Here is a 25,502-nt window from a genome sequence, read left to right on the forward strand (position 1 = left end):
AAGGCGGATTCTTTACCACTGGACCACCACAGAAGTCCCTTCAAATGGATTTTAAATAGATTAAAAAGGTTAATTTTGTGTCTTCTTAAGTAAGACTCTTCTTGAAATTAAAATTTTTCTTTCTTAAATAAATTGAAAAGTATACATAAATAGTTACACACCGGAATGCAGTTCACAATACCACCTATATATGGACTATACTTTTTTGGGTTTTTTAAAAAATAATGTATTTAACAGTCTAGGAAGTTTGCAGCCATCATCAGTTTCAGTGCAATTTCAGGTGCAATTGGAACTCAGTAATCTCCATGGAGCTGTTAGTGTAGCAAACCTTGTAGGTAAAATACATGTATACTTTTGATAGCACATGTGAAGGGATCTCTCTAAGACTGACTTCATTAGTTTCGTTCTCAGCAAACTGACCTGGGCCACTCAACATGGCTTTTATTGTTCCTGATGTTAGCGCATGTTCTCTTTTTATAGTAAATTCGTGACCATCCGAAGATAACAATTTTACATGCATGGCATCAGGGCCCTCACAGCCACCGTAGGTTTTCTCTTCTCCATCCACTATGTTCTTATGAAATTCTGCTTTGCGTCCACAGGAACTTTAGTAGTTTCTCATCAGCTCCGCAGCGACCACTGTCACTGCACCGGGTCCCCGTGCACCACCACAGCCCTATGCCAGGGCCACTTTGGATAACACTGTTTTAGAGTTTGAATAGTTGGATTTCATCCTCTGGTGGTATCCTTTTTCATGAAATTTATGCTTAGGACATTCATAAATACTTGGCTGCTGCACAAAATTAAGGACTACAGTATTCAAATGTTCATTTAATCAGTCCACAAATACCAGGCACCTTGTATGTGCTGGGGGCTGTACTAGGCGCTAAGGTGTGAACAAGAAAGGCAAGTCCACTGGAGAGTTTTGAACAGAGAAGTGATAAGTTCTGTCCTCCTTCTTGAAGAAACAGGGCTGCTGTAAAGACTGAGAGCAGACCACAGTGGAAGCGAAGCTATTGTAGTTATCCAGGGCAGAGAGGGAGGTGCTGTAGAACTGGATGGTGACAGTAGGGATAAGGAGTGATTGAATTCTGGGCATTTCTGAAGATAGAGCAATAGTCTTTGCTATTTGTCACTGTTTAGTTATTATGCTTATCTTACAAATGTTACATGAGAGTTCATAGAATCTATGTAATTGGGTAGGTTATCGTTTGAATACTTTGTATTTTCAACTTTATAGTTGCTAACAAATCACTTAATGAACATCCAATTATTATGTAAAAATTAGACTTTTGGAGGATTTAGGACCTGGGTCCATGGGTGGAAAATGCCATCTATTAATTTGAAATGTGTAGGGTAATTAATTAAGAGAAAGAGCGCCTGGTTTATTTTAATTTGTTTCTTTTACTTTGAATAGGTGTCAGATTATTTGATAAAACATTACCAATTTGATTATGCTGAAAAGAGTATCAGAAAAAATTTTTATATGCTATTAATGAATTCATCAAGAATTAGATGAGTTTAGTAACACATTTTAGCTCTGAGGTCTGTGTTATCTATAGGCATATTTGTAAGTATGTTGCAAAAAGGAAAACAGGATTTTTTTAGATAGTAATTTTGGGTTAGGGTCTGTTACTGCCTTTTTTCAAGGGGTGGGAGGCTTTTTTTTGTGGTACGCGGGCCTCTCACTGTTGTGGCCTCTCCCGTTGCGGAGCACAGGCTCAGCGACCATGGCTCACGGGCCCAGCCGCTCCGCGGCATGTGGGATCTTCCCGGACTGGGGCACGAACCCGTGTCCCCTGCATCGGCAGGCAGACTCTCAACCGCTGCGCCACCAGGGAAGCCTGGGAGGCTTGTTTTTAAGACTGAGGCATAGCTGTCACATATTCCTCACTGAATTGCAGCCTTTGCATGTTAAAATATCTTGAAATTCATTTTATAAGCTTTTAGTTTTGATGATGTAAATATTTTTAGTTTGGGCTTAAATTGGAAGTGTCCAGAGATATGTGTCTTTTTACACAAAAGTGGTTGTTTATAATGTTGAAGCACCATGATAGTTAGAAAACAGTGCTACCTGCTGGACTGATTGTTTAGAGGCAGACTGGCTTCTGCTACAGAGAAATAATTTGGATCCTTTCTGAAAGAGATTTTGAGGTCAAGAGTAACAGTTTTTCATACTTTTTCAAAATCAGAGTTTTTTGCTGCAAGAGTAGAAAAAAAAATAGAAGGTGTGGTTGAGTTCATAGTTCTTCTTGATCTAATTCTATGTTTCATATGAATTAAAACACTCTAAGATCAGGTAATAAATATATGAAATGGGTTAGTCTTTTAATAAAATATGTGGTGTGGTATTTTATCATCACACATAATTAATTTCATCTCTGTTTACATTTAACAGATTGACTTCATTATTTGTCACTGGAGAGAAATGTGATAATCACTTTTTAATATTTTACAGTCTTTGTTAAATCATTTGTTATCTTGTTAAAAAACACTCTCCTAGATTTGTCTTTTTTCTGTTTATGGCCGATGAGGTTACTTTTATAAAGTATATTTATACTATTAAATCCTTTTGTTTTAAAATAAGTTAATCTGATTGAACAAATGAGGTCTTGGACACTAAAGAAAAGCTCTCTTGCCCTTTCCCCTTGGCCTCAATTTCAAACCGTTCAGATTACAATTGCGATGAATATGATAGAGCACTGACTTTTCATTACCATATCCTAAAGCTATATTTTCTTTTGTATTTTATACTCTTTTGGTTTTCATGTTATATAATTCAATTAGCAATAATTTTAAATGATAATCTATAGAAATATTTAGGCTACATTAGCCTGTAAGGAAAATATTTTTGTTTTAAATGTCACTGCTTAATGTTTGTAAAGAAATATTAATACTAAGCATTTAAAATGCTTTGACAATATTCATAGGTGAAATGAGTATATTTCATTTTGCCCTTTGCAAATTAGCCTGAAAATACTCTCAGGCGTCTAAAAATCTATTTGGAAATTGGAAAGGGGGGATTTTGTCAGCTGTTTTCAGAATTGAAAGCCAGACATTAGAGAAATACCTTGTATGTTTTCCAAAATGTATCTACTTAGGTGTGAATCTAATTATTTAATAACCTATTTAAGAATTTTTTGACCATTTTTAATCCTTGTAATAGTTTAATCATTATGAGCCCATGTTACATAGTCAAGTTTTATTTTACTGGTAGTTTGTCATTTTTAAATTGTTTTTTACTACAAATTTTTTTTTGTTTTTTTCTGGATTTGAACATGGGTTTCTACAGTGGAATTCAACGCGTGAAAGGTTTTGTAGTGTCGTAAGTTGTTTATATGATAACTTGTTCCTGAAATAGTATTCCTTTTCCCAGCACATAAATGGGTCCTAATATGACTTTATCTGGTATCAGTGACGTTGATACCTTTTTGTCTTATTGGTTTGAATAGTCAGTCAGTAAATGATTTTAGGTAATCAGAATATCTGTTGACATTACAGTTGGCCCACCATAGCTGCAAGCTTTAACCAACTGCAGATGGAAGGTATTCAGAAAGAGGTTTTTAGAAAATTCTAAAAAGGAAAACTTGAATTTGCCATGTGCCAGACAACTATTTACATAGCACTTACATTGTCTTAGGTATTAGAAGTAATCTAGAGATGATTTAAAGTATAAGGGAGGATGTGCATAGGTTAATTATATGCCAATTTATATAAGTGACTTGAGGATCTGTGGATTTTGGTATCCACAGGCTGTGTAAAGGAAGAGCCCAAAGTCAGTGAACAAGGGCAGCCATGTCTGTGTTCTCTGATGCTATGATAGGAATGAGATTGAAGTATTTTAGGCTTTAGTCAGATTTTCCCTTGCTTAACATACAAAGTATATAAAAGTTATCCATTGCTGTCCAAGGCATCATTGTATATTAGGCTAAGTTTGAATTTCTTATTGTTTTTTGAGAGTTAACCTGTTTAGCTGAAAGAATGATACCCATAATTTCATCTCAGCTGCACTGTCTAGCATATGACATGGTTAAGTCATATAGCATTCTCTGATCTTGTTTGTTTAGCTATAAAATGAGAATGAAAATTATACTGAAAAGGGGAACTTAGTGTATCTTATGGTATCTTTTTGTTACTGCTGTTGCCTTTAACCCAGTAATTATTTTCTTCTTCATCCCACATTTTTTAAAGTATAGATATCTGAAAATGGTATTTTCAGTAATTTATAGATGGTGTTTGAGCAGAAATCTCAGTAGTGTGCCAACTGATATTTTCAGGGACCAGAAGAAGATGACAGTTGATAGCTTTTCTTACTTGATCCAGTGTCCTTTATTCTAGCACCAGATGTATTGAAGTATCATGGCAGAGTTGAGTTGCAGGCGTAGCCGCAAAGAACTCTTACTACAAAGTCTTGGATAGTCTATATTCTGTGATTAAATATATGATCGCTTATTTTCTACATACATGGGTATTGTATTGGATGAATCAACAATACCTGTTTCACAAATAATATAATCTTACTTCTTTTAGTTCTGTTTGTTAAAAGTTTTTAATATACAGTTATCCAACCTCCTTTATGTATGCTTGAATTTTGTATAAGCTTAAATATTTCTCCATTCAAGATATATTTTCTCCCCATTTTCTTATATATTTGTATAGTTGTTGGTAGCTGTCTCCATTAAAACCTTTTTCTTGGAAGATTTAAAATACACTATAATCCTAGACAGCTGTCTGAGAGGAGTTAGGAGAAGGGGAAATTTATATGACTTAGTTCAAATTAAGCAAACTGAAAAAAAGGAGCAAGACAAAGGAAAACGAGGGTTATTCACTTGAGCACCTCCGAAAAGAGTAGGAAAGCTGGAAATGTAACTGGGAAAAAATACGCTGAAAATGGCAATACAGAAATAACGGTTGCTGTCCCAGTCATATTTAAATCCCCCCACGTCTTTCGAATGCTGAGAATTTTACAGGCAGTGGCTGTCACTCATTTAGACTGTTCCTCCAGTGATGATAGTTTTCTTTTTCAAGATGATGATTATTCTCCACCTACCAAGAGACCAAAGAGCAATGAGCCTCCCCAGCCGCCAGTCACAGAACCTGCCAATGCCGGCAAACGGAAAGTGAGGGAGTTCAACTTTGGTAAGTTGTCAATTAAATGTGGTCCTCTTTACTTTTTTTTCCTTCCAAACTTTTTCTGTTACTGAAGAGTTACAGCATTCTTTGGGGAGGATGCCTTAAATATATTACTGCCTTATAATCTAAGCTGAGGAAAGCCATGGACAGTTTGAAGTAACCTTAAAGACACTGCTTACACATGTTTGTGTATACCAAAGCATAAGACATTGTATCTTAACTAGAATTGGTAGACTTAAGGGAATTTCCTGGCAGTCCAGTCGTTAGGACTCGATGCTTTCACTGCTGGGGCCCGGCTTCAGTCCCTGGTCAGGGAAGTAAGATCCCACAAGCCATAATGTGGCCAAAAATAAAATAAAATAAAAATGGGTAGACTTAAAAATCAGTGTTAATGACTTAGTATTTCAGTTATTTGTCTGAGATTTGGATCACTTTTTTATTTCAGATATAATTTTTATATTAATTTTTCTTGCTTTGTGTAACTGCTGGCCTCTGATCTAATCAAACCACAGTGATATCCTTTTGAAGGGACTAAGTAAAATATTAGTGGCAAGATGTGTTTGTGATCCATATTTTGAATAAATAGAACATTTAGCTTTATACGTTTTTTAAATAGTACTTGAATATTTTAAGTTGTCTTAGTCATAATTACTGAATATAAATTGAAGTTATATATATAGTAAGTTTATATATAGTCTTTATCATGCTATTTATTATAAGTTGCAACTGTATATAAAGTCTTAGTTCCGTACAACGTAGACATGTTTTAGAAGGTTTCCTGCACAGTCTTGAGGACCTTTCTCTTTTTCGCCTCACTTTGTAGTGTTTAATTGACAGGTCTTTTCTGCCCTCCTGCTTGTACTCAGTATGAAGTGTTCTGAAAATAATCTTTAAACAACCCTATAATCTCTCATTGAACCAATTATAAGAACTGCAAAAAAGATAAAGTCCTTAGGAAAACAGTAAAATTATATAGACAGGTGGATTATTAAAAATCAGGATATATTATGTAGAAAATAAGTCGTTAGATGTTGGGTCGTCTTCAGAACATATTAGTGCCTCCAAACAGGGATTTATCATTGAGTTTTAACTTTCTCTCAATTTTCAGAGAAATGGAATGCTCGAATTACTGACCTGCGTAAACAAGTTGAAGAGTTGTTTGAGAGAAAGTATGGTAAGTCTAAACTCAAAAATTCCTGTAAGGTTTGGTCCGTAAGCTTTTTAACAATGGAATTACTGTTCATCTAATATGAGCAAGTCCCATTCTACCAGTGTTTGTGCCTTCTTTACTTATCTGTCCAAATATTAGAAATTTTCTTTCCAGATCACAACAAAGCTTTAGAAGAAGCTTCTTTTCTTTAATTATCAATTAGTATTTCCGTTAAACTTTAAGCATGTGTGTTTGGGAGTTTATTTATATATTTGTTGCAAAATCTTGAATCTTGGAGATTTAACTGAAGAGTGTTTTCTTAAGCAATAGTGTTCCTTAAACCTTATGTGTTAAATCTAGTATTCATCTAGATGCCCTTATTTTCCCTACTCTCGATAGATACCTGAGTTTGTTAGATCTCAAATTCTCTTTTCCTTTTATTTTAGTATTCCGTCCTATAGCTACCTTTATATAGTAATCAGAGAAACAAGATTTATTATCACCTGGTATCAAATGCTCACCTAGAAATAGCAAAAATTGTTAAAAAATATGTTTTGTTTTTTTTGCGGTACGCGGGCCTCTCACTGTTGTGGCCTCTCCCGCTGCGGAGCACAGGCTCTGGACGCACAGGCTCAGCGACCATGGCTCACGGGCCCAGCCGCTCCGCGGCATGTGGGATCTTCCCGGACCGGGGCACGAACCCACGTCCCCTGCATCGGCAGGCAGACTCTCAACCACTGCACCACCAGGGAAACCCTGTTGGGTTTTTTAAATTCGGAGAATTCTTTGCAAATGACTGGCAAAGCTGTAAAATTGTATAATACACTGAATTTTAACTTGGAAGTCTGTAGTGCTATCCTGCATTACTGAATTTCTCTTAAGTGAATTTTTAATTTAATTTTATTTTTTATAAATCTATTTTATCTATTTTTACTTCTGGCTGCGTTGGGTCTTCACCACTGCGCGCGGGCTCTCCCTAGCTGCGGCAAGCAGCGGGCCACCCCTCACCGCGGCATCCTCCCCTCTTGTGGAGCACGGGCTCTAGGTGTGCGGGCTTCAGCAGTTGCAGTGCGAGGGCTCAGTAGCCGTGGCTCGCGGGCTCTAGAGCGCAGGCTCAGTAGTTGTGGCTCACGGTCCCAGCTGCTCTGTGGCATGTGGGATCTTCCCAGACCAGGGCTCTAACCCGTGTCGCCTGCATTGGCAGGCGGACTCTCAACCACTGCACCACTAGGGAAGCCCCTCTAAGTGAAGTTTTTAAATGATAAACAACATTGGGATTATTTACTTTAAGTAACTTGAACAGTTCCCTATCACGGATTATAATACTCCTCAGGGAAGATCTATAATTAGAGTAAACTTCATGAGGAATTCAGTAACTTTTTCTTTATTTTTATTTTTATTTTTTTTGCGGTACGCGGGCCTCTCACTGTTGTGGCCTCTCCCGCTGCGGAGCACAGGCTCCGGATGCGCAGGCTCAGTGGCCATGGGTCACGGGCCTAGCCTCTCCACCGCACGTGGGATCTTCCCGGACCGGGGCACAAACCTGTGTCCCCTGCATCGGCAGGCGGACTCTCAACCACTGAGCCACCAGGGAAGCCCTTCTTTAATATTTTCAGTTATTTTCTTAAGGTTCTCAGTATTTTTCCCATGTTTCAGAGTCAGAGTCTATTGCCCGTGATTTTGTTTTATTTTATTTTTTTATTTTTATAAATTTATTTATATTTTATTTTTGGCTGCGTTGGGTCTTTGTTGCTGCATGCGGGCTCCCTCTAGTTGCAGTGAGCGGTACTCTTCATTGCAGTGCACGGGCTCTGGCCGCGCGGGCTTCAGTAGTTGTGGCTCGCGGGCTCTAGAGCGCAGGCTCAGTAGTTGTGCCGCGTGGGCTTAGTTGCTCCGCGGTATGTGGGATCTTCCCGGACCAGGCCTCGAACCCATGTCCCCTGCATTGGCAGGTGGATTCTTAACCACAGCGCCACTAGGGAAGTCCTATTGCCTGTGATTTTAATTAGACAATTTCAAAGTAAAAACTCACAACATATTCTTTCTACGTGGAAGCACTATAACGTGGTGGTTAAGATTACAGGCTGTGGGGACAGACTCTCTGGCCATGTTCTCTTAGTCCTCTCTGAGCCATTTGTGAAAGGCATGAGAACTATAGCTCTACTCTGAAGATTTGATGAGATAGATGAGATAGTGCTTGTGAAGTGCTTCCTATAATACTTGGGATGTAAGTACATAATAAATGCTTGCTGTTTATATTTTTGTTAATTGTATTCTTAATTTAGTACTATTATGAATAACAGGAATTTACTTATCACAGTTTTTATAAATTTCTGTGTTTCTCATAAAGAGAAGCAAAGGTTATGTTTTTACTTTTGTTGTGATGGTGATATATTTATTTGATTATTTTGCATATAAGAGAATAATGTTTACCAGTCATTGTGAAATTATAATAATAATATTCACATTTCATAATTTCAAAGCATCTTTAATGGTAATTGCCTTCGGGGAAGGTATTTTCATTGTTAAATATGAATATGATTTTCAGATGTAGTATATCAACGAAGGATATTAACTCTAACTCAGAATTAATGTGTAATATGGTACACTTGAAACTTGAGTACAAAGATTAATGTTTAGCAAATAAACTTTTACATAAAATACCAGCAAAAAAGTGGACCTGTTCTGAGAGGTGATTCCTGAGGGAGCAGGGGCTGAGGGGAGTCCACCGTAGTCATTTTTGCTTTGGAACCTTTCTGGCAAGGTCAGTAGCATCTGTGCTGTTCTGTTCGCTGGAAAGCAGTTTATATAACTGTGCTATATGTTAATTACATGAACTAGAAACCTTTGAAAGAATTAGTGGTGTTTGCTATGTAGTCATGGAGAATTTGGCATTGCTTTACTTAGTATCAAAATGTTTGTGCAATTTTTAATGCTAGCTAAAAATGTGCTTGTGTTGTAGATGAACGTAAACTGATGCTTTTTAAAACTTTTTATTATGAAATTCATACTTCCAAAGACCCTCTATTTAAATATCCATCACCCAAGTTCAACAGTGTTTAATATTTTACAATATTTTCTTTCTTGGCCTTTCCTGCCCTCTTTGTGATGCAAGAACATTTTAAAACTCTGATGTCCAAGACATCATGTCATTTCACCTCTCAAAACTCTAAATTGTAAAATTCCAAGTTGGGTGAGAGGAATGCATTGTCTTAATCTCAGTTCCATTGTCACATCTAAAAACATTACACTGTTTAATACCCAGTGATATTTAAATGTCCCCTATTGTTTAGAAAAACTGACTCTTTGTAGTTTGTTTAATAAAACTATCAAAGGCTGTTCATTGTATTTGATTCTTAAGATTCTTTGTGCATTTGGCTTGTTGTAGTTGTTGTATTATTGTACTCTCAATAAATAAATTTTAGAATTTTTACAGTTCAGAAAAATGTTCTGCTTCAGTTATTTTATTAAAAAATCCTTTTTACATCAACATTTATGTTTTTAACATATTACTTCTTTTTCATTATATGCTGTATGTATTAGCTGAAATTAGCTGGTATGTTTTTCTGGGGTCATTTGTGGCTCAGATTTGAGTAGAAAGTCTACCTATATCTACATTATTTCAAAATAATATATTATTTCATTGCAGTTTTGACTAAGTAGAGTACTGGCATCTTTGGTGTTCTTTTCCTCTTAGTCCTTTTGTACTATTTTGCTTCTGATGCAGTGATAATAAAAATTGCAAAGCAATATGTACGTATTCGATTATTATTCTTTTCTACAAACTGTGCTTAATCCTTGTCGTTTCATAATTTTCCCTTTCTCTTTTTACCCTTAAAGCTCAAGCTATAAAAGCCAAAGGTCCTGTGACGATCCCGTACCCTCTTTTCCAGTCCCACGTGGAAGATCTTTATGTAGAAGGACTTCCGGAAGGAATCCCTTTTAGAAGGCCATCTACTTATGGAATTCCTCGCCTTGAGAGGATATTACTTGCAAAGGAAAGGATTCGTTTTGTGATAAAGAAGTAAGACTCTTGGACTTTGTTCTTGACTAGTGCATCTTTTTATATTGTTGACAAATATTCACTAACCACTAGGGCTATATTTAAATTAAGTTTGAGTTATTATATGTTGTTTTATTTCTACTTTTCAGTGTGTCTATGTGAGTTATGCCAGGGTTGGCTTTTGGAGTATGAACACCTGTCCATGCCTGACTGGCATACAGCTGTTATTTTCTTTTACCATTTTTCTCTACGTATGCTAAAGAAAATATTGAAGTATCAGTGTCTTATTTTTTTAGACCTGAATTTTAAAAACCATAGGTGGAAATAAAGTCGATTATAAAAATAAAAATAAACAGTAGAAGTAAGAATGAAAAGAAAAAGTAGAATGCTATAAATTCTTTAGCACTGACGTAGGGTTGTAGCAAGGAGCTTTAAAAAAAATTATGTGCAGCAATTGGAAGTGTAAATGCTTCCATTTAAAAATGGCAGCTACATCACACATTTCCATAATTTCTACTGACTAAAATTCTATTAAGATCACAATAAAAGTTTTAAAACACTAAGAGGGCATATATCAACATATTTCAGCAAATGTCGATATATGAAAACTTTCTGTTAGATGCATGAAGCAAGTATTAGATGCATTTGTAAACAGGAACAGTTGGAGAATAGTTGTCTAGGAAATTATCAAATATAATTGCTAGACTAAAATTTTCAATGAAAGGGCTAAAAGATTATTAGTATTATAAATTGTAAAGATGATTGTGTATATGAGACATGAGAAAGGATATGAGAAGAAAACAAAGATATATGCCTGGTCACATTTCATAAAGTTTCAGTGTCCTAAGGATAAAGGTAGAAATCATTAGGTTCCAGAGAATAAGACCATGTCATCATAAAGAATGAAAATCACGCAGATATCATATACTTGATTTCAGCAGTAAGGGATGTAACGCTATTACGTCATTCTTTCCAAGTTCAAATTGGAAATGATTTGAGCCTTGAATTCTGTAGCCAAACGTGCTTGAAAGCAAATAGAGATTGCAGCATGAAAGAGGTTGGGTAGCAGTTGGGATGTTTCCAGCACCAAGTAACAAAAACCCTTATTCAAATTGGCTTGTTACAGTAAGATTCTTATCTCATGTAGCAAGGGGGTCAGAGATAGGATGATTAAAACAGTGATACTTGGGGACTTCCCTGGCAGTCCAGTGGTTAAGACTGTGCGCTTTTACTGCAGGGGGCACAGGTTCAATCCCCCGTCAGGAACTAAGATCCTGCATGCCGCATGGTGCGGCCAAAAAAAAAAAAGTTAAAAAAATTAGAAAATAAACAAAACAGTGATACTTGGGGCTCTGCTTCTGCTCCTTTCCAGATTCTTCCTTCCTTGTGCTGATAGTTTCCTTAGACTAGTGAGCTGGATGCAGTAGTTCCAGAACTCACAGCCAGACACATCTACTAGGAGGGACAGTAGCTACCTGTGTTTCTCTGAGAGAAGGAAACCTTGGAATATGGCCTTACTTCTCTTTGGTTAGGATTATGTCAAGTGCTTATTCCTCAGCCAGGCACAGGCATGGGAAAGATAGCACCATGATGGGTGTAGACCATGTAGTACTCACCCTTCAGTGAATGGGGGCGGGGTTCACTTCCCCTGAATTACGTGGCTTTCATTTTAAGTTCTAATATGAATGAGTCTTTTTGAGTCACGTGCATATTATAACTGATTTAATTTTTTCCCACATATCTTTGGGCTATAAATAGTAAAGTCAATAACAGTAGCAGAATGATAGTCATTTGCAGAAGTATTCATGCTCATTTTTCTGGCAATGCTCTGATACTGTTGAGAAAGTGGGGAAATTAACAAACACCTTGATCAAAGATTATAACCAAGCAGACTTGCCTCTGTATTGGTATTAAATAAGGGAATGATAGGATTTAACTAAGGATAAAAAGGACCCAAGAAATACCATAGGTAATAGGTGAGCTGTCCTCCACAGAGAAACTTGTTGCTAACAGATACTTTTCTTTCAAATAAATTGTAGTTTAAAAGATTTTGTCCTCCATTTTTCTATGAACAATTCAAGCGAAACTCTCCTTACACGAGACAGCATGGTAGGCAGCCGTGCAGACTAGCAGCATTGGCATCGCCCGGGAGCTTTCAGAGACACCACATCTTAGATCCTACCTAGATCTACTGGATCCGTCCTGCATGTGATGAGGATCCCAGGTGATTCCAGTGCTCATTAAAGTTTGAGACACCTTGGTGTGGAGAACAAGCTTTGAAGTCAGAATAATAGTAATGGCAGTTCAGCCCGATGCGTCCAGTACAGTCAAGCACTTTATATTATCACCCACACTTTTTTTTAACAGATGAGGAAACAAGGCAATGAGAAGGAAGGAAGGAAGAAAGAAAGAAAGAATGAATGAATGAATGAATGAACATTTCTTAGTCTCTCATGAAATTGAATGGTAAACAAAAGAGGCTTGTTCTAAAACCCTGACACCAGTCCTAGTCAGGAATCAAATAACCACTCCTTCCCCCCTACATATTGATATATTAATAAGCCTGTTCTAAGAACTCTTGTACTGTCATTTTCTTACAGTGCTTGCATTTTAATTTGTTAGAAGTTTTGAAATTTTTTTTGAATAGCTAAGGAAAACATACAAATAATTTTTCAGATTTTGCTCATGGTTGCTGATCTTAAAGCATATAAAACTCTATCTTTGGGTATTTAAATGTTTGTGCAAGCTCACCACAAGGTACTCATACTGTGCAGGTTCTGTTCAAGTCCTTTTGATGTTCTTATTTATGGGAAGCCATCTCTCACATTTGGAAGGGACTTTGTAAGCCTTTCCCCAAAGGTTAATGTGGTTAGTCTTGATAAACAGAAACTATTATGTTTATTTAGAAGGGTAATGCTATACTTCAGCAAACGTTTTATTTCACAGCTCTTCCATTGACTTAACCCTATATTAGTTTCTAACATTTTCAAGATTATGGTTAATACATGGCCATGCTTCTCTGTGATCTCAGTCTCCTCCCTCTTCCCCGTTACTTCAGGATATTACAACAAAATAGAGTGAGGCGGGATACATAAGTTAGATTGTAAAAATTCTGTGGGGTGTTTGTGTATTCGGAAGAATTTTTTAAAAGCATGTGTGCTGTCCTGCAGATGTTAGTTTTGAAATATATATGGTTTTTATAACCAGATTATAGATGTTTTTAGGTGGTCTTGAATGTAATGTAAAATTGAAGACTCCCATTTAAAATTTTTGCAGTTTGCTTCCTTTGGTGTTATGCTTTTATGAAATACCTTTGATTTACAAAGTTTACTCTGTGTGTGTGAGTGTGTGTGTGTATGTGCGCGCGTGTGTGCGTGCGCGTACACACACTCCATGAAGCACATTAAGAAACAATTTGCAGTTACCATTTGGTTTTATGACTCTGGAAATCTCAAGAAATTAGGATTTAGTTGTGCTCAAGAGTTCAGGCTGTCTTTTAAAAACTGGCTTTGATGACTGAATATGACAAATACTAGTAGTTATTAGTAATTTTTCTCACCTTTCAGACATGAACTTTTGAATTCAACACGTGAAGACTTACAGCTTGATAAACCAGCTTCAGGAGGTAGGTCTCCAGTCTTGTGTCAAATTGTATGTCAGATCAGAACATGATGTACAAGGAATATTGTCCAGGATTCTCTAGAATAATAAACACATTTTGTTCTTAATAACCCATTATAAATAAATGTAAACATCACATTTCTGGATAAACTATAAAAGAACCATGTCTGTTCTATATTTGAGATGCAAAATTTTTCTGGCATAATGTATTGAACAGTTTATTATCCTAGTCTGTAGTATCCTAGTCTGTATTAGTATCAGTTGAATGATCATCCGTCATTATACCCAGGAGCTAAAGGCTTACTTCTTAGAGTACATAGCCATGGGCATCATCACTTGTTGGTTATATGTGTTTTGAAGGAAATCCAATCATGATCTGTTCTCTTAGTTGCTTTTGCTCTGGAGTGGAGGGAGTAGGGTGGGGATAAGAAATGGAAATTGCATCACTTAGAGTTGGTGTAATGAAAGGATTACCAGCATTATTGTGGCCCCAAATTTATCATCACAAAAATCACCTGCTAGCTGATCTTGAGTAAAATGAATTCTATTTCCTAGCTTTAGTGGTGACACTTTCAATGTATCTCTGTAAAGTTACTATTAATTGTGAATTTTCATTTTGTTATTGTTTCGTTAGTTCTTAGACTTTTTATTCAATGTCAGCACTGTTTTAATAAACACATTCTAAAATCTTAGAAGTAATTTTAGTTAGAACAGAAAAACAATACCACCTATTTAATAATTTATTTAGTAACATTTAATAATTTATTAATGTCATCAAATTGAAGAATTTGTGTGTATTACCCTTACAGTAAAAGAAGAGTGGTATGCCAGAATCACTAAGTTACGAAAGATGGTAGATCAGCTTTTCTGCAAAAAATTTGGTAAGTTTAATTTCCCCCCTAGCTAAAGTATATCACAGAATAACTTTTCCAGATTTGGCTTTAAGAAAGTAAATACAATGGATGACTCATCTCCAGTTTTCTTTTATTGTTACTTTTTTAACGTATACTGTGAAAAGTTTTAAGTCTGTACAGAAGGGAAGAGAATATTGTAATGAAAACCCATGTACTCTTGACTAAGCTATTTATACTGTGTACGGGCTATTCGGCACAGGGCATTTCACAGTTTGGGAATCCTTTCGTCTTCATACCTCTTAATGGTGTGCCACCCCGGGATATAGGGGACCAGCAGCAGCAGTCTGTCCCTGGAAGGCAGGCTGCTGGTTAGCAGTGCTTGCTGTGCTGGCATCCCTAAACCCTTAAACTGCTCAGGTTCGGTTTATCATTGCAACATCTTTTGTTACCAGAAGTAACTCCCTTGCTTTATTGTACTTTTCAGCAGTGTTCAACCTAGTTGTCTTATTTTTTTTTTCTCTCTTAAGCATTTTAAACTATTCTTAGGGAAAGTTTCAAACGTTATTGACTCTTGGTTTGTTCCTGGGTTTCTTCATGTCTTATTGGCTGTCCTCTTCGTTCTCTTGTCGGTACCTCCCTTTAGTCCATTCTTTAAATTTTGGGGTGCTACTCTGCAGCTCAGTCCTGAGCCCTCCACAGATGGTCCCACTCTATCTTAAAAATAGTGTGTTGTCTATATTCCCGATTACTTTCACATTCAAGTTTCTAGCCCTGAAAACTCCTCTTACACCACACCTTTATATTCACCCAGCCGTTCGACAGCTCTTCAGACTTCACAGGTCCTAGATAGAGTCCTTGATTCCCCCTCCAGCATGTTCCTTTCCCAGTCCTCCCAGTGGCACCACACTCTACCTAGTCTTCCAAGCCAAACCCCCTAGCAGTCACACTTGATTTCTTCATTTCCACAAGGCCTCCTGCTGACTGTACATTTAAAACACACTGCAAATCCATATCTTTTTCTTCACTGCTGTCTGTCACTGTAGTCAAAGTCAATGCCCCAAAGCAGCCAGATTTTACTGCCTACCCTTCTAACATAAACCACGAAGTACACTGTATGCCATCACCCTTTTTCTTAAAACACTAATGGCTACCTTTTTCCTTCCACTACAACGCAGTTCAAACAGCAGCCCAGATCTTGTATCTCTTGGCTATTAGTAGAATAGTGCTTGGTGCTTGGGCAGATACTCAACAAATACTGAATGGACCAGTGTCATTAAAAATTACTCAGAATGGGCTTCCCTGGTGGCACAGTGGTTGAGAGTCCGCCTGCCGATGCAGGGGACACAGGTTCGTGCCCCGGTCCTGGAAGATCCCACATGCCGCGGAGCGGCTGGGCCCGTGAGCCATGGCTGCTGAGCCTGCGCGTCTGGAGCCTGTGCTCCGCAACGGGAGAGGCCACAACAGTGAGAGGCCCGCATACCACAGAAAAAAAAAAAAAAAAATTACTCAGAAGGACTTCCCTGGTGGTCCAGTGGTTAAGACTGTGCCCTTCCAAAGCAGGGGGCGCGGGTTAGATTCCTGGTCAGGAACTAAGATCACACATGCCCCTTGGCAAACAAACAAATAAATAAAAGTGTGACTCAAAAAAATTTTATTAATTAAAAAATAAAAATACATGGAACAGTTTTTTAAAAATTACTGAGAGGGCTCTCCTGGTGGGGCAGTGGTTGAGAGTCCGCCTGCCGATGCAGGGGACACGGGTTCGTGCCTCGGTCCGGGAAGATCCCACATGCCGTGGAGTGGCCGGGCCCGTGAGCCATGGCCGATGAGCCTGCGTGTCCGGAGCCTGTGCTCCGCAATGGGAGAGGCCACAACAGTGAGAGGCCTGCATACCACAAAAAAAAAAAATTACTGAGAAATTACTGAGCCTTGAGAAAAAGTCAGAGTGTAAGCTTTTCCTCATCAGTATCCTTGACCACCCAACATGAATGTAGGACCTTAATGAAAATGTATCTCCTCGTACATCTGGTCAGAAATCAGCTAATGAACAATAAACTAGAGAATCTTCACCACTTTAAAAATCATTATATTTCCAAGACATTTAGTGAAATAAGATTATGAACCTTATTTGTCATTTGAGATGCCACCATAGTGTCGTCATAATCATAATTCATGAGTAGCTGACATAGGATAATGTGCATCTGCATTAACAGGCTTAAACTTTGGCCTCACATTTAGTTCTAGAAATTCAGCCTGGGGTAAGAAACAGCCAATCCTATTAGATCATGGGTGCGTGCCAGCCAGCCATGGCACCCATGACTTTTCCCTCATGGAAGGAGAAAGCTGTGGGTGAGATAGTGTACTCATAGAAAGAAAAATTGGCCTGTAGAAAATATTTTCTCATTGTATCAGAGCTAAGAAAATACATAAGAGTTTATGTATTGTTATATTACAAACAGCAAAATCCTGCTTGTGGCCTCAGGTGGGTCATTTGGGACTGGAGTTACTTTAGAGAGTGAAAAGCCAGCAGGATTGTTGCTTTCTTTAAGGTTACTGAAAGGGAAAGCAGAAAACGTATGATTGTCTGTCATATCAAACACAAGTCTTGAAAGTTGTATAGCAGCAGCAGCATAGTCATTCAGCACCTGTGAACCCCCTATGTGTCAGGTGCTGAGAACTCAGCAGCACAGAGGATGATGAATGCTTCCCCTGGGAAGCATTCACTTATAACTTAGGGAAATATGCATAGCAAAGCAACCAGTAAATATGCAGTATATTAGAAGGTGTTAAGTGTTCAGGAAAAAATTAAGGAAAATGAGGGGGATAGGGAGACAGGGGGTTGGTTACTTAATATAGGGGAGACCTCGATGATGTGATGACCACTAATGCACTTGGCCTTGCTCTTTTTCTGTAACTTGTGCTGTTTCTCTCTCAACTCCCAACAGTTTGGTTCTTTTTTATTTTATAGAAAGTTTGTTAGAATTAGGCTTATGTTCTTTTTTGTTATATTTAACAGAATAATTACAATTAATATTACTCCCAGGTGTGAGTGTGAAAGCCTTTACCATATTTTAAAAGAGAATATTTCTTTTAACAGCCATGATCTAAATTACATTGTATTTGTTTTTTCAAATACACATTCCTTACTTTTATCAAAGAGATCCTATACTTGAGCCCTTCAGATTTGGTGCTAATGAAATGAAGGAAGAAATTAAGACAGAAGGCCTTTGAATTTGAGAGGAACGTCAAACTAACAATCAAAGAAATGCAGATTCTTCAAGGAGCCACTCTTTTTTCAACCATCAGATTGTAAAATATTTGAATTAACACAGAATACAAGGGAGACCTATAAGTGCTGATATTTTGTAAATTGCTTGGATCTTTCTTTTTACAAGCTCTGTTTGGATGTGGCTTCATAGTAGGGGTTAGTAATTACATTTTTACATTTTAAAATTTCAATGCCACACCTATTCAAAAGTAGAAAAATAGTACAATGCATTCCCATATACCCATTTTTGTAATCAGTGATCTTTAAGATTTTCCACATTTTGTTCATCCTTTCCTCTTTCGTTCCCCTTGTAGGAATTTAATAAAGCATATCACAGGCATGGTGTCATTTTCCTTGTTCAGTGTGCACCATTGAACAACATTGAGTTTTATTTATATTATTTGATCTTTGGCTGTGTTGGGTCTTCGTTGCTGCGCATGGGCTTTCATTGGTTGTGGCTAGCAGGGTCTCCTCTTCGTTGTGGTGCATGGGCTTCTCATTGTGGTGGCTTCTCGTTGCGGAGCATGGGCTCTAGGTGCTCGGGCTTTAGTAGTTGTGGCACACGGGCTCAGTAGTTGTGGTGCACGGGCTTAGTTGCTTCACAGCATGTGGGATCTTCCCAGACCAAGGATCGAACCCGTGTCCCCTGCATTGGCAGGTGGATTCCCAGCCACTGCGCCACCAGAGAAGTCCCAACATTGACGTTTTGTGTCACAGTGTCCTCATCACACTTGACAGAATTAACAGTCTCTTTGCTCTTATCCAGTCCTTCATTGAATTTCCTCATTTATCTGCAAAGTATTTATCTGAAAAGTATCTTTAAAGTTTTTGCTTCGAACCTGGATTTAAACAATAAAGTTTTGTGCCTTAATTTTGCTTGATATGTCTCTTTTAATCTAAACCAGCCTCCGCTTACTATTTTTATTTGTCATTCCATGAATTATTTCCTTGGAAAATGGTACACTGATGAGGTTTAAGGGGTAAAGAACAGTAATCTCATGGTTGCAATACAGATAAAAGTATAGCCTGAAGTAAGTTAGTGTGCAAGAGCCAATAAAAAGTTTATTGTACTCATGAAGCATTAAGTAGCAAAAGTCTGCCTCCGGATATTTGAAAAAGTAGCATTTAAGTTGCGCTCTTTATTGTTGGTCATGATTTTCTTCTCTTTATTTATTCTCAAGGATACTGAGAATTTAAAAAATAAGATCTTAGAGGGACTTCCCTGGTGGTCCAGTGGCTAAGCCTCCACGCTCCCAATGCATGGGGCCCGGGTTCGATCCCTGGTCAGGGAACTAGATCCCACATGCATGCTGCAACTAAAGATCCCGCATGCCGCAACTGAGACCCAGCGCAGCCAAATAAATATCTTTTAAAAAAGAATACATAAAAATAAGATCTTAGAGCTATTAAGATGGCCTTAGTATCAGGAAACTTAAATTCACCGAAAGTTACTTCTTGATCGTGGGTCATTTAATATTTGCATTTGCTGTATTAAGTCTATTTCAGTAGTTGCTGTTGATATCTTCAGAGTATACTTTGCTTTTTAAAAAGTTGACATATACTTTGCTATGGATTGTATTAAAATATGATTTCAGTGGAAACTTAGTCTCCGGTCTTTTGAATTGCTTTTCTTCTGTAAAGCTGAAGCCTTAGGGAGCACCGAAGCCAAGGCTGTACCTTACCAGAAATTTGAAGCACATCCTAATGATCTGTATGTGGAAGGACTACCAGAAAACATTCCTTTTAGAAGTCCCTCGTGGTATGGAATCCCAAGGCTGGAAAAAATTATTCAAGTGGGCAATCGAATTAAATTTGTTATTAAAAGGTAGGATTATAATTTGCAGAAACAATTTAATGTTGTCATTAAGAAAAAATTAATTTTATAAAAATGGGCTTTTCCCCCTCCCAGTTGGTCTTACTCTCCATATTAAGATTAAGGTATTACATTTAGATTCATTTTTTGAGCAAGTGTCTCTGCAGTGCCAGGCACCAGATGTACAAAATTGGGCCCAACAGGAATCCTGTCCTTGGGAGGCTTATTATATAGATCAATGCAGTAAAATGCTACTTGAACACTTTGGGGGAGAAGGCAAGGGTGGCCTGCAGTTTGGTCACTTGTGCATAGAGAACGCAAGAAGGGGGTTCAAATAAAGGAAATAACATAAGTAGGTAGGCGCAGGGAGGTGTCAGATGTACTCGAATGTTTGCATAACCACACCATTCTGTATGGAAGGATTGATGATCTTGAGGGCGTAGCATGGTAGACAGGCTGAGACGGCCCAGTGGAGGAAGGCTTTATGTCCTTCACAGTCAGCAGAGTACTGAAGAGGTTTTAAAGCTGATTCCTCTTAAAATAATTTGAATTGGACCTTAAGAGTGTTATTTTGGCTTGAGTTTGAAGGATAGCAGAATGGGTAATTTGAGGGCAGGGAGTGGGAACAGAAGGCCCATTTAATAAAGAAGAATTATCGTTGGGATAGAATTTGCTTGCTGATTGGGGGTTGTGCATTTGTATGTCTATTTGTTGGGACATGCTTTAGGGTGACATAGCTAGATATATCTACCTGTATTGTGCTCTAGTTCATCTGAAATTTCAGAAACAGGAGGTCGAACTGCTTTGGGGCAAAACAACTGTTTTGCACAAGTTAAGCTTAAAATTCCTTTGAGGACATACAGGTGGTTCCACCTGAATCTTTATAAATTGCTACTTTAAGAATAATTGAAGTCACCAAAATGATATTGTCACTGCAGATGAAGGTAGAGTGAACCACACTGGAAATTAAGGTGGGCTTAAATGCTCTCATCTCGATGTCAATTGTATTTTTACAGACCAGAACTTCTGACTCACAGCACTACTGAAGTTACTCAGCCAAGAACGAATACACCAGGTAAGATAGTTGTGAAATCCTTTTTAAAAGCTTAAGTAAATAGTTTCTAAGCTTTTATTAATCCTTTAATGCCATGGAATTCCTCTTTTTTCTCCCTTCCACCCAAAAAGTCTTTTGTGGAAGGTCAATACAGGCACTCCTTGATTTATCCACATGAACATAAACAGTCTCGAGCTTTGAATTTAGACCGGTGGTATTTAGTAGAAATATAACGTGCATCATAAATGCAAGCCATATATGTCATGTAAAATTTTCTAGTAGCCAAATCTGTTTTTCATCCTGTAATCAACATAAATACATGATGAGTTAGTTTACATTTTTCATTTCATTTATTTACATTCTTTATTTGAAACTCTGGTATGTATTATACACTTACAGCACATCTTAATTCAAGTAGCGACATTTCAAGTGCTCAGTTGCCCACATGTGGCTAATGTGCCAGACCATGCAGATTTAGGCCTTAATCTATTCACAAGGACCTTGTTTTTAAAATGACAAATACTGTGATTGCAGCAGCTGTGCTGACATCATGCCCAATAGAAAAGAACTTTAATAAAAGTCTCGGTCTCAGTTGTCCGAATGGTTTTATTTTCTTTCAGGTATAAGTGTGCCTTTATTTCTTTCCCATCTTTTTGTTTTCCATTCCATAATGTCAGAAAAAGTGACCACAACTTGTAGAACTTCTACAACCTTAGGAACTTCTGTTGCTAAGAACCAATGGGTGTTTCTGAATTGTTGCAGTTAATCTTTTCCCTCCCTCTCTCCTCCCTCCCTCCCCCCTCTCCCCCTCCCTCTCCCTCCCTCTCTCCTCCCCTCCCCCTCCCTCCCTCTCTCCTCCCCTCCCCCTCCCTCCCCCTCCCTTCCTTCCTTCCTTCCTTCCTTCCTTCCTTATCTTTCATTTTTGCAGTTAATCATTTTTGTAAATGTGTTTAGGTGAACTACTGTACAGGAAGGGTTATTTGTCTGAACTATAATACTGATTCTTGAGCTTTTAGGGTACCTGGAGGCAACCGGTGAAGGTCACCAGTATGCCAAATAGATTGTATAATCTTTTGTTTATCATGGCATGAGAAGTATTTGAGAAATACTGTACTAGGGAAACAAACTATCTTGTGCCCAGAATCCTGCCGGGGAGAAGATAGAGTTGAGGCTTAACTTCTCAGGTTGAGCAGCAACATTAACTCAGCAAGCTCCCCAGAATGCTTTTGATTTAGGCAAAGAAACAAAATATTGGTGACACATTGAAGATTGGACATGACGGAGACTTTGCTAAGCAAAATAATGCAAAGAAAAATATTCCCAAAGGTAGCGCTTTAATACGCATTAGTCTGAGTATGATGAAAGTCTATGTATGAGTCTTCGTTTCGCAAGACAGACCTCAAGTTCAAGCTTGTGATTAATGTGATAACTGCTTTTATTAGGAGCAATTTTAATAATGACTGCAAATTGAGGATGTTAAACATGTATTATTCGAACGATCTGTAGGCACCATACAAGTTACTCCGAGGATTTAGTAATATTTTCAGTAGTACTTGATCTGATGTTTTCTAGCATAGATGGTTACCGGCCTATTATCAAAAGATTCTCCATTCTCCCAATTATTAACAATGCTTGGCCTTCTACCATTCGTAGAAGACCTTGGAAAGAATCAAAGGTTGTCCTCCTTCATTTCAACAAAATGTTACTGGGTCTGCCAGTCACCCAGGCGTTAGTCTTGCTGGGCCAATTCAAGTCCCAGCGTACCTGACAGAAGAATTGTATTAGTCCTTGCCATCAGAGACATCTACTTAACTGAGGTAACAGTTGTATGCTTAAACACACGTGGGTGCACTTTGTTCTCAATTTGGTAAAAGGTAGATGTCACATGTGAGGAAGTTGGGGCACTAGCCAGATAGATAGCTGAGCTTTGAAGGGGAAGAATGAGAAGGGACTTGGTTCTTGTGTAGAGCAGTACAGAGATCTTTTTGTCTTAGAGCAGCAAATACCAGAGAAGGAAGTGCAGGGTGAGGCGGAAGGGGAGGCTGAGCACCAGGTTAACAGAAGCCCTTTACCTCGGAGAAGGAGAGTCTAGATATTGTTATAGCAATATTCAAATTTGGTTTATACCAGACTGACTTCGTCTGGCCGAATGGCCGAGTTACCATATTAAGCCCTTGAGATGCTGGGTTTTCTTTTAAAGAAAAGGTTTCAAAGTACTTTCACAGTAAAAGTAAAGTGGAAATGAAAGATCTTCTGAGGCTCCCAACCTTTAGCAGTATTTTCAGAACTTCTCCAACATTTCCTATCGCCTTGTCCACAGACACAAGTGACTTTCACACGTAGTGCGATTCTTGCACTCTCTACCCTTTCCTCTTACTCTCTCTTTCCCTCCTTTCCTTATCCAATACCTCCAACCATCCTCCATTGTCTCCAAGTCTACCTCCGTCCTCTCCATCCTCAGCTCCACCAAACAAGCCCCGATTATCTGCCCAAGTAAGTGCCACCCTACGTGTCTTTTATAATAGCTTATTTTTTCTTTATTTTTATGTTGTATTTAAAAGGGGATGGTTGTCTTATAAATGAGGGGTAAAGAAATAAACTGGATTCCAGATGTGAGTAGTGCTGAGTGACAGCTCCCTAATCACTTTATCATTTACTTCTTGCTGTGATTAGTGAAGTTTTCCTTTGTGTAAATCTGTAGGCACACGTGTTCGATAAAACAAGGAATGCCTGTTTAGAAAGCAAATACAAGTGAAGCTCCTCTGGTTGAACCTGGTATAGGAGGCCTGGATCTTTATATAGCTGGTCCTCCCAACCCTGAGAGGGTTCTTTGATGTACCTCCAAGGAAAAGTGTTTGAAAACCATTCATTTTGAATACTTACGAACAAGTTCTTCTTTATTTACAATGTAAACTTAAATTTGAATTCTATCTCCCTGTACTTCTGATATTTGACAAGTGCAGGAAATCCTTCTGTTCCTTATCTGAAGTTTTTGCTTTTAAGCAAAATTTTATTAAGAGTGTCACTGGATTGTACATCTTAAACTAATACAGTGTTATATGTCAATTATATCTCAAGTTTTTAAAAAATAGCATCACTGGAAAGAACAGCATCCAGTCTAATTTTGTGTCAGCATCCATAAGGGCCATTGTTAATTAGATTTATTGTTCCTTTCTAGTCAAAGAAGATTGGAATGTCAGAATTACCAAGCTACGGAAGCAAGTGGAAGAGATTTTTAATTTGAAATTTGGTAAGTAAAACACAGTGATTATGTCTTAATTTAAAAACGTTAATGAAAGGCAGTGTTTTGAATGAACATTATAGCAGTTGAGGACCTAAAGAAAGAAGGTCCCAGAAACTGGGTTTGACTTTCTCCTACCACATTCACTACTTAAACTGAGCGAGTTACTTTCTGTCTCCTGGATTCTGTTTTCTCATGTGTCAGAGTGGGAGAGGAAGGGAGGAGTTGGGGAGGAATCTCAGTTCCGCTGTCTGTACTTGTAACCTGGCTAACACCTGTGGCAAATAGGTTTCATCGTCTGTTTCAACGTAGATTTGTTGACAGCGGTTTCCTGGAGCGCTGTCTTGAGGATTCTGAGGAGGCTCAGCAAGAGTGTTTCAGTTGATTGGGTGTGTCTGTCATGGAGAAGGAAGTAAGGAGTGGAGTGATATCAATATTCCTGGGGCGTTGCCATCGTCGTTTTAATAACTGGTATTGACGTTTGTGTCCTGGATCAGGAATCTTCAGTACTCTTGACCAGTTCTGCTCAGATGCATCTTATGCACCTCTTATCTTTTTTCTTTCTTTCTTTCTTTTTTGTTTTTTTTTGGAGGACCGTGCCCCGCACAGCTTGTGGGATCTTAGTTCCCGACCAGGGATCGCACCCTGCCGCTCGGCAGTGAAGGCACAGAGTCCTAACCACTGGACCACCGGGGAATTCCCTCTTATCTTTTTTTTGTGGTACGCGGGCCTCTCACTGTTGTGGCCTCTCCCATTGCGGAGCACAGGCTCCGGACGCGCAGGCTCAGCGGCCATGGCTCACGGGCCCAGCCGCTCTGCGGCATGTGGGATCTTCCCGGACTGGGGCACGAACCCTCGTCCCCTGCATTGGTAGGCGGACTCTCAACCACTGCACCACCAGGGAAGCCCTCTTATCTTTTAAACAGCAAACTTGCACCTAGATGATAACACAAGGGCTGGATAGTTGCCATTTTGGTAGCATGGCAGTGAAATGGCTGTAGTTCATTTCTGCCCAGAGCACAGAGACAATTTTGATTAATTATCCCTTTGCTTTGAAGTGGTAAAATGTTCCTCTTATTTTTTAGGCTTCTTTGTCAACTTTACACAATATACTAAGCAAAATACCTATATTACTAGGTGGAAATTGCTAGATTGTTGGGAATTTTTGCACAACGTATTTGAGAATGCCCAGATGTCAACTACACTCAGTATGGTGATCATTTGACAATATATACAAATAGCAAATCATTATGCTATACACTTGAAACTAATATAATGTTATATGTTCATTATATCACAGTTTTAAAAAGTATATGTATTAAAAACATAAACAGAGACTGCTGTCAGACAAAACTAAAAGACTGT

The 25,502-nt window shown here is 38.2% G+C and overlaps 1 protein-coding gene and 1 pseudogene across 7 annotated transcripts in view; one reads left to right on the top strand and one right to left on the bottom strand.

Annotated features, from left to right (window-relative positions):
* GTF2I (general transcription factor IIi) overlaps positions 1 to 25,502 on the top strand; it is a gene marked incomplete at its 3' end in the record, with an annotated part of 98,599 nt that overhangs the window by 58,004 nt on the left and 15,093 nt on the right. For all 6 annotated transcript variants that reach the window (XM_082645464.1, XM_082645467.1, XM_082645465.1 and 3 more), the window contains 8 exons: positions 5,029 to 5,139; positions 6,242 to 6,307; positions 10,124 to 10,307; positions 13,853 to 13,911; positions 14,717 to 14,788; positions 19,671 to 19,854; positions 20,859 to 20,917; positions 24,075 to 24,146. In XM_082645464.1, coding sequence (XP_082501590.1) covers positions 5,029 to 5,139; positions 6,242 to 6,307; positions 10,124 to 10,307; positions 13,853 to 13,911; positions 14,717 to 14,788; positions 19,671 to 19,854; positions 20,859 to 20,917; positions 24,075 to 24,146 — 807 coding nt within the window. The remainder of the gene's footprint in view (positions 1 to 5,028; positions 5,140 to 6,241; positions 6,308 to 10,123; positions 10,308 to 13,852; positions 13,912 to 14,716; positions 14,789 to 19,670; positions 19,855 to 20,858; positions 20,918 to 24,074; positions 24,147 to 25,502) is intronic.
* LOC309817292 (elongin-C-like) lies at positions 91 to 2,217 on the bottom strand (annotated as a pseudogene). The gene has a single exon. The product of its transcript is annotated as an elongin-C-like (transcript).

Source organism: Mesoplodon mirus, assembly GCF_964341445.2.
Source record: "Mesoplodon mirus genome assembly, chromosome: 15".
NCBI classification, from domain to species: Eukaryota; Metazoa; Chordata; class Mammalia; order Artiodactyla; family Ziphiidae; genus Mesoplodon; species Mesoplodon mirus.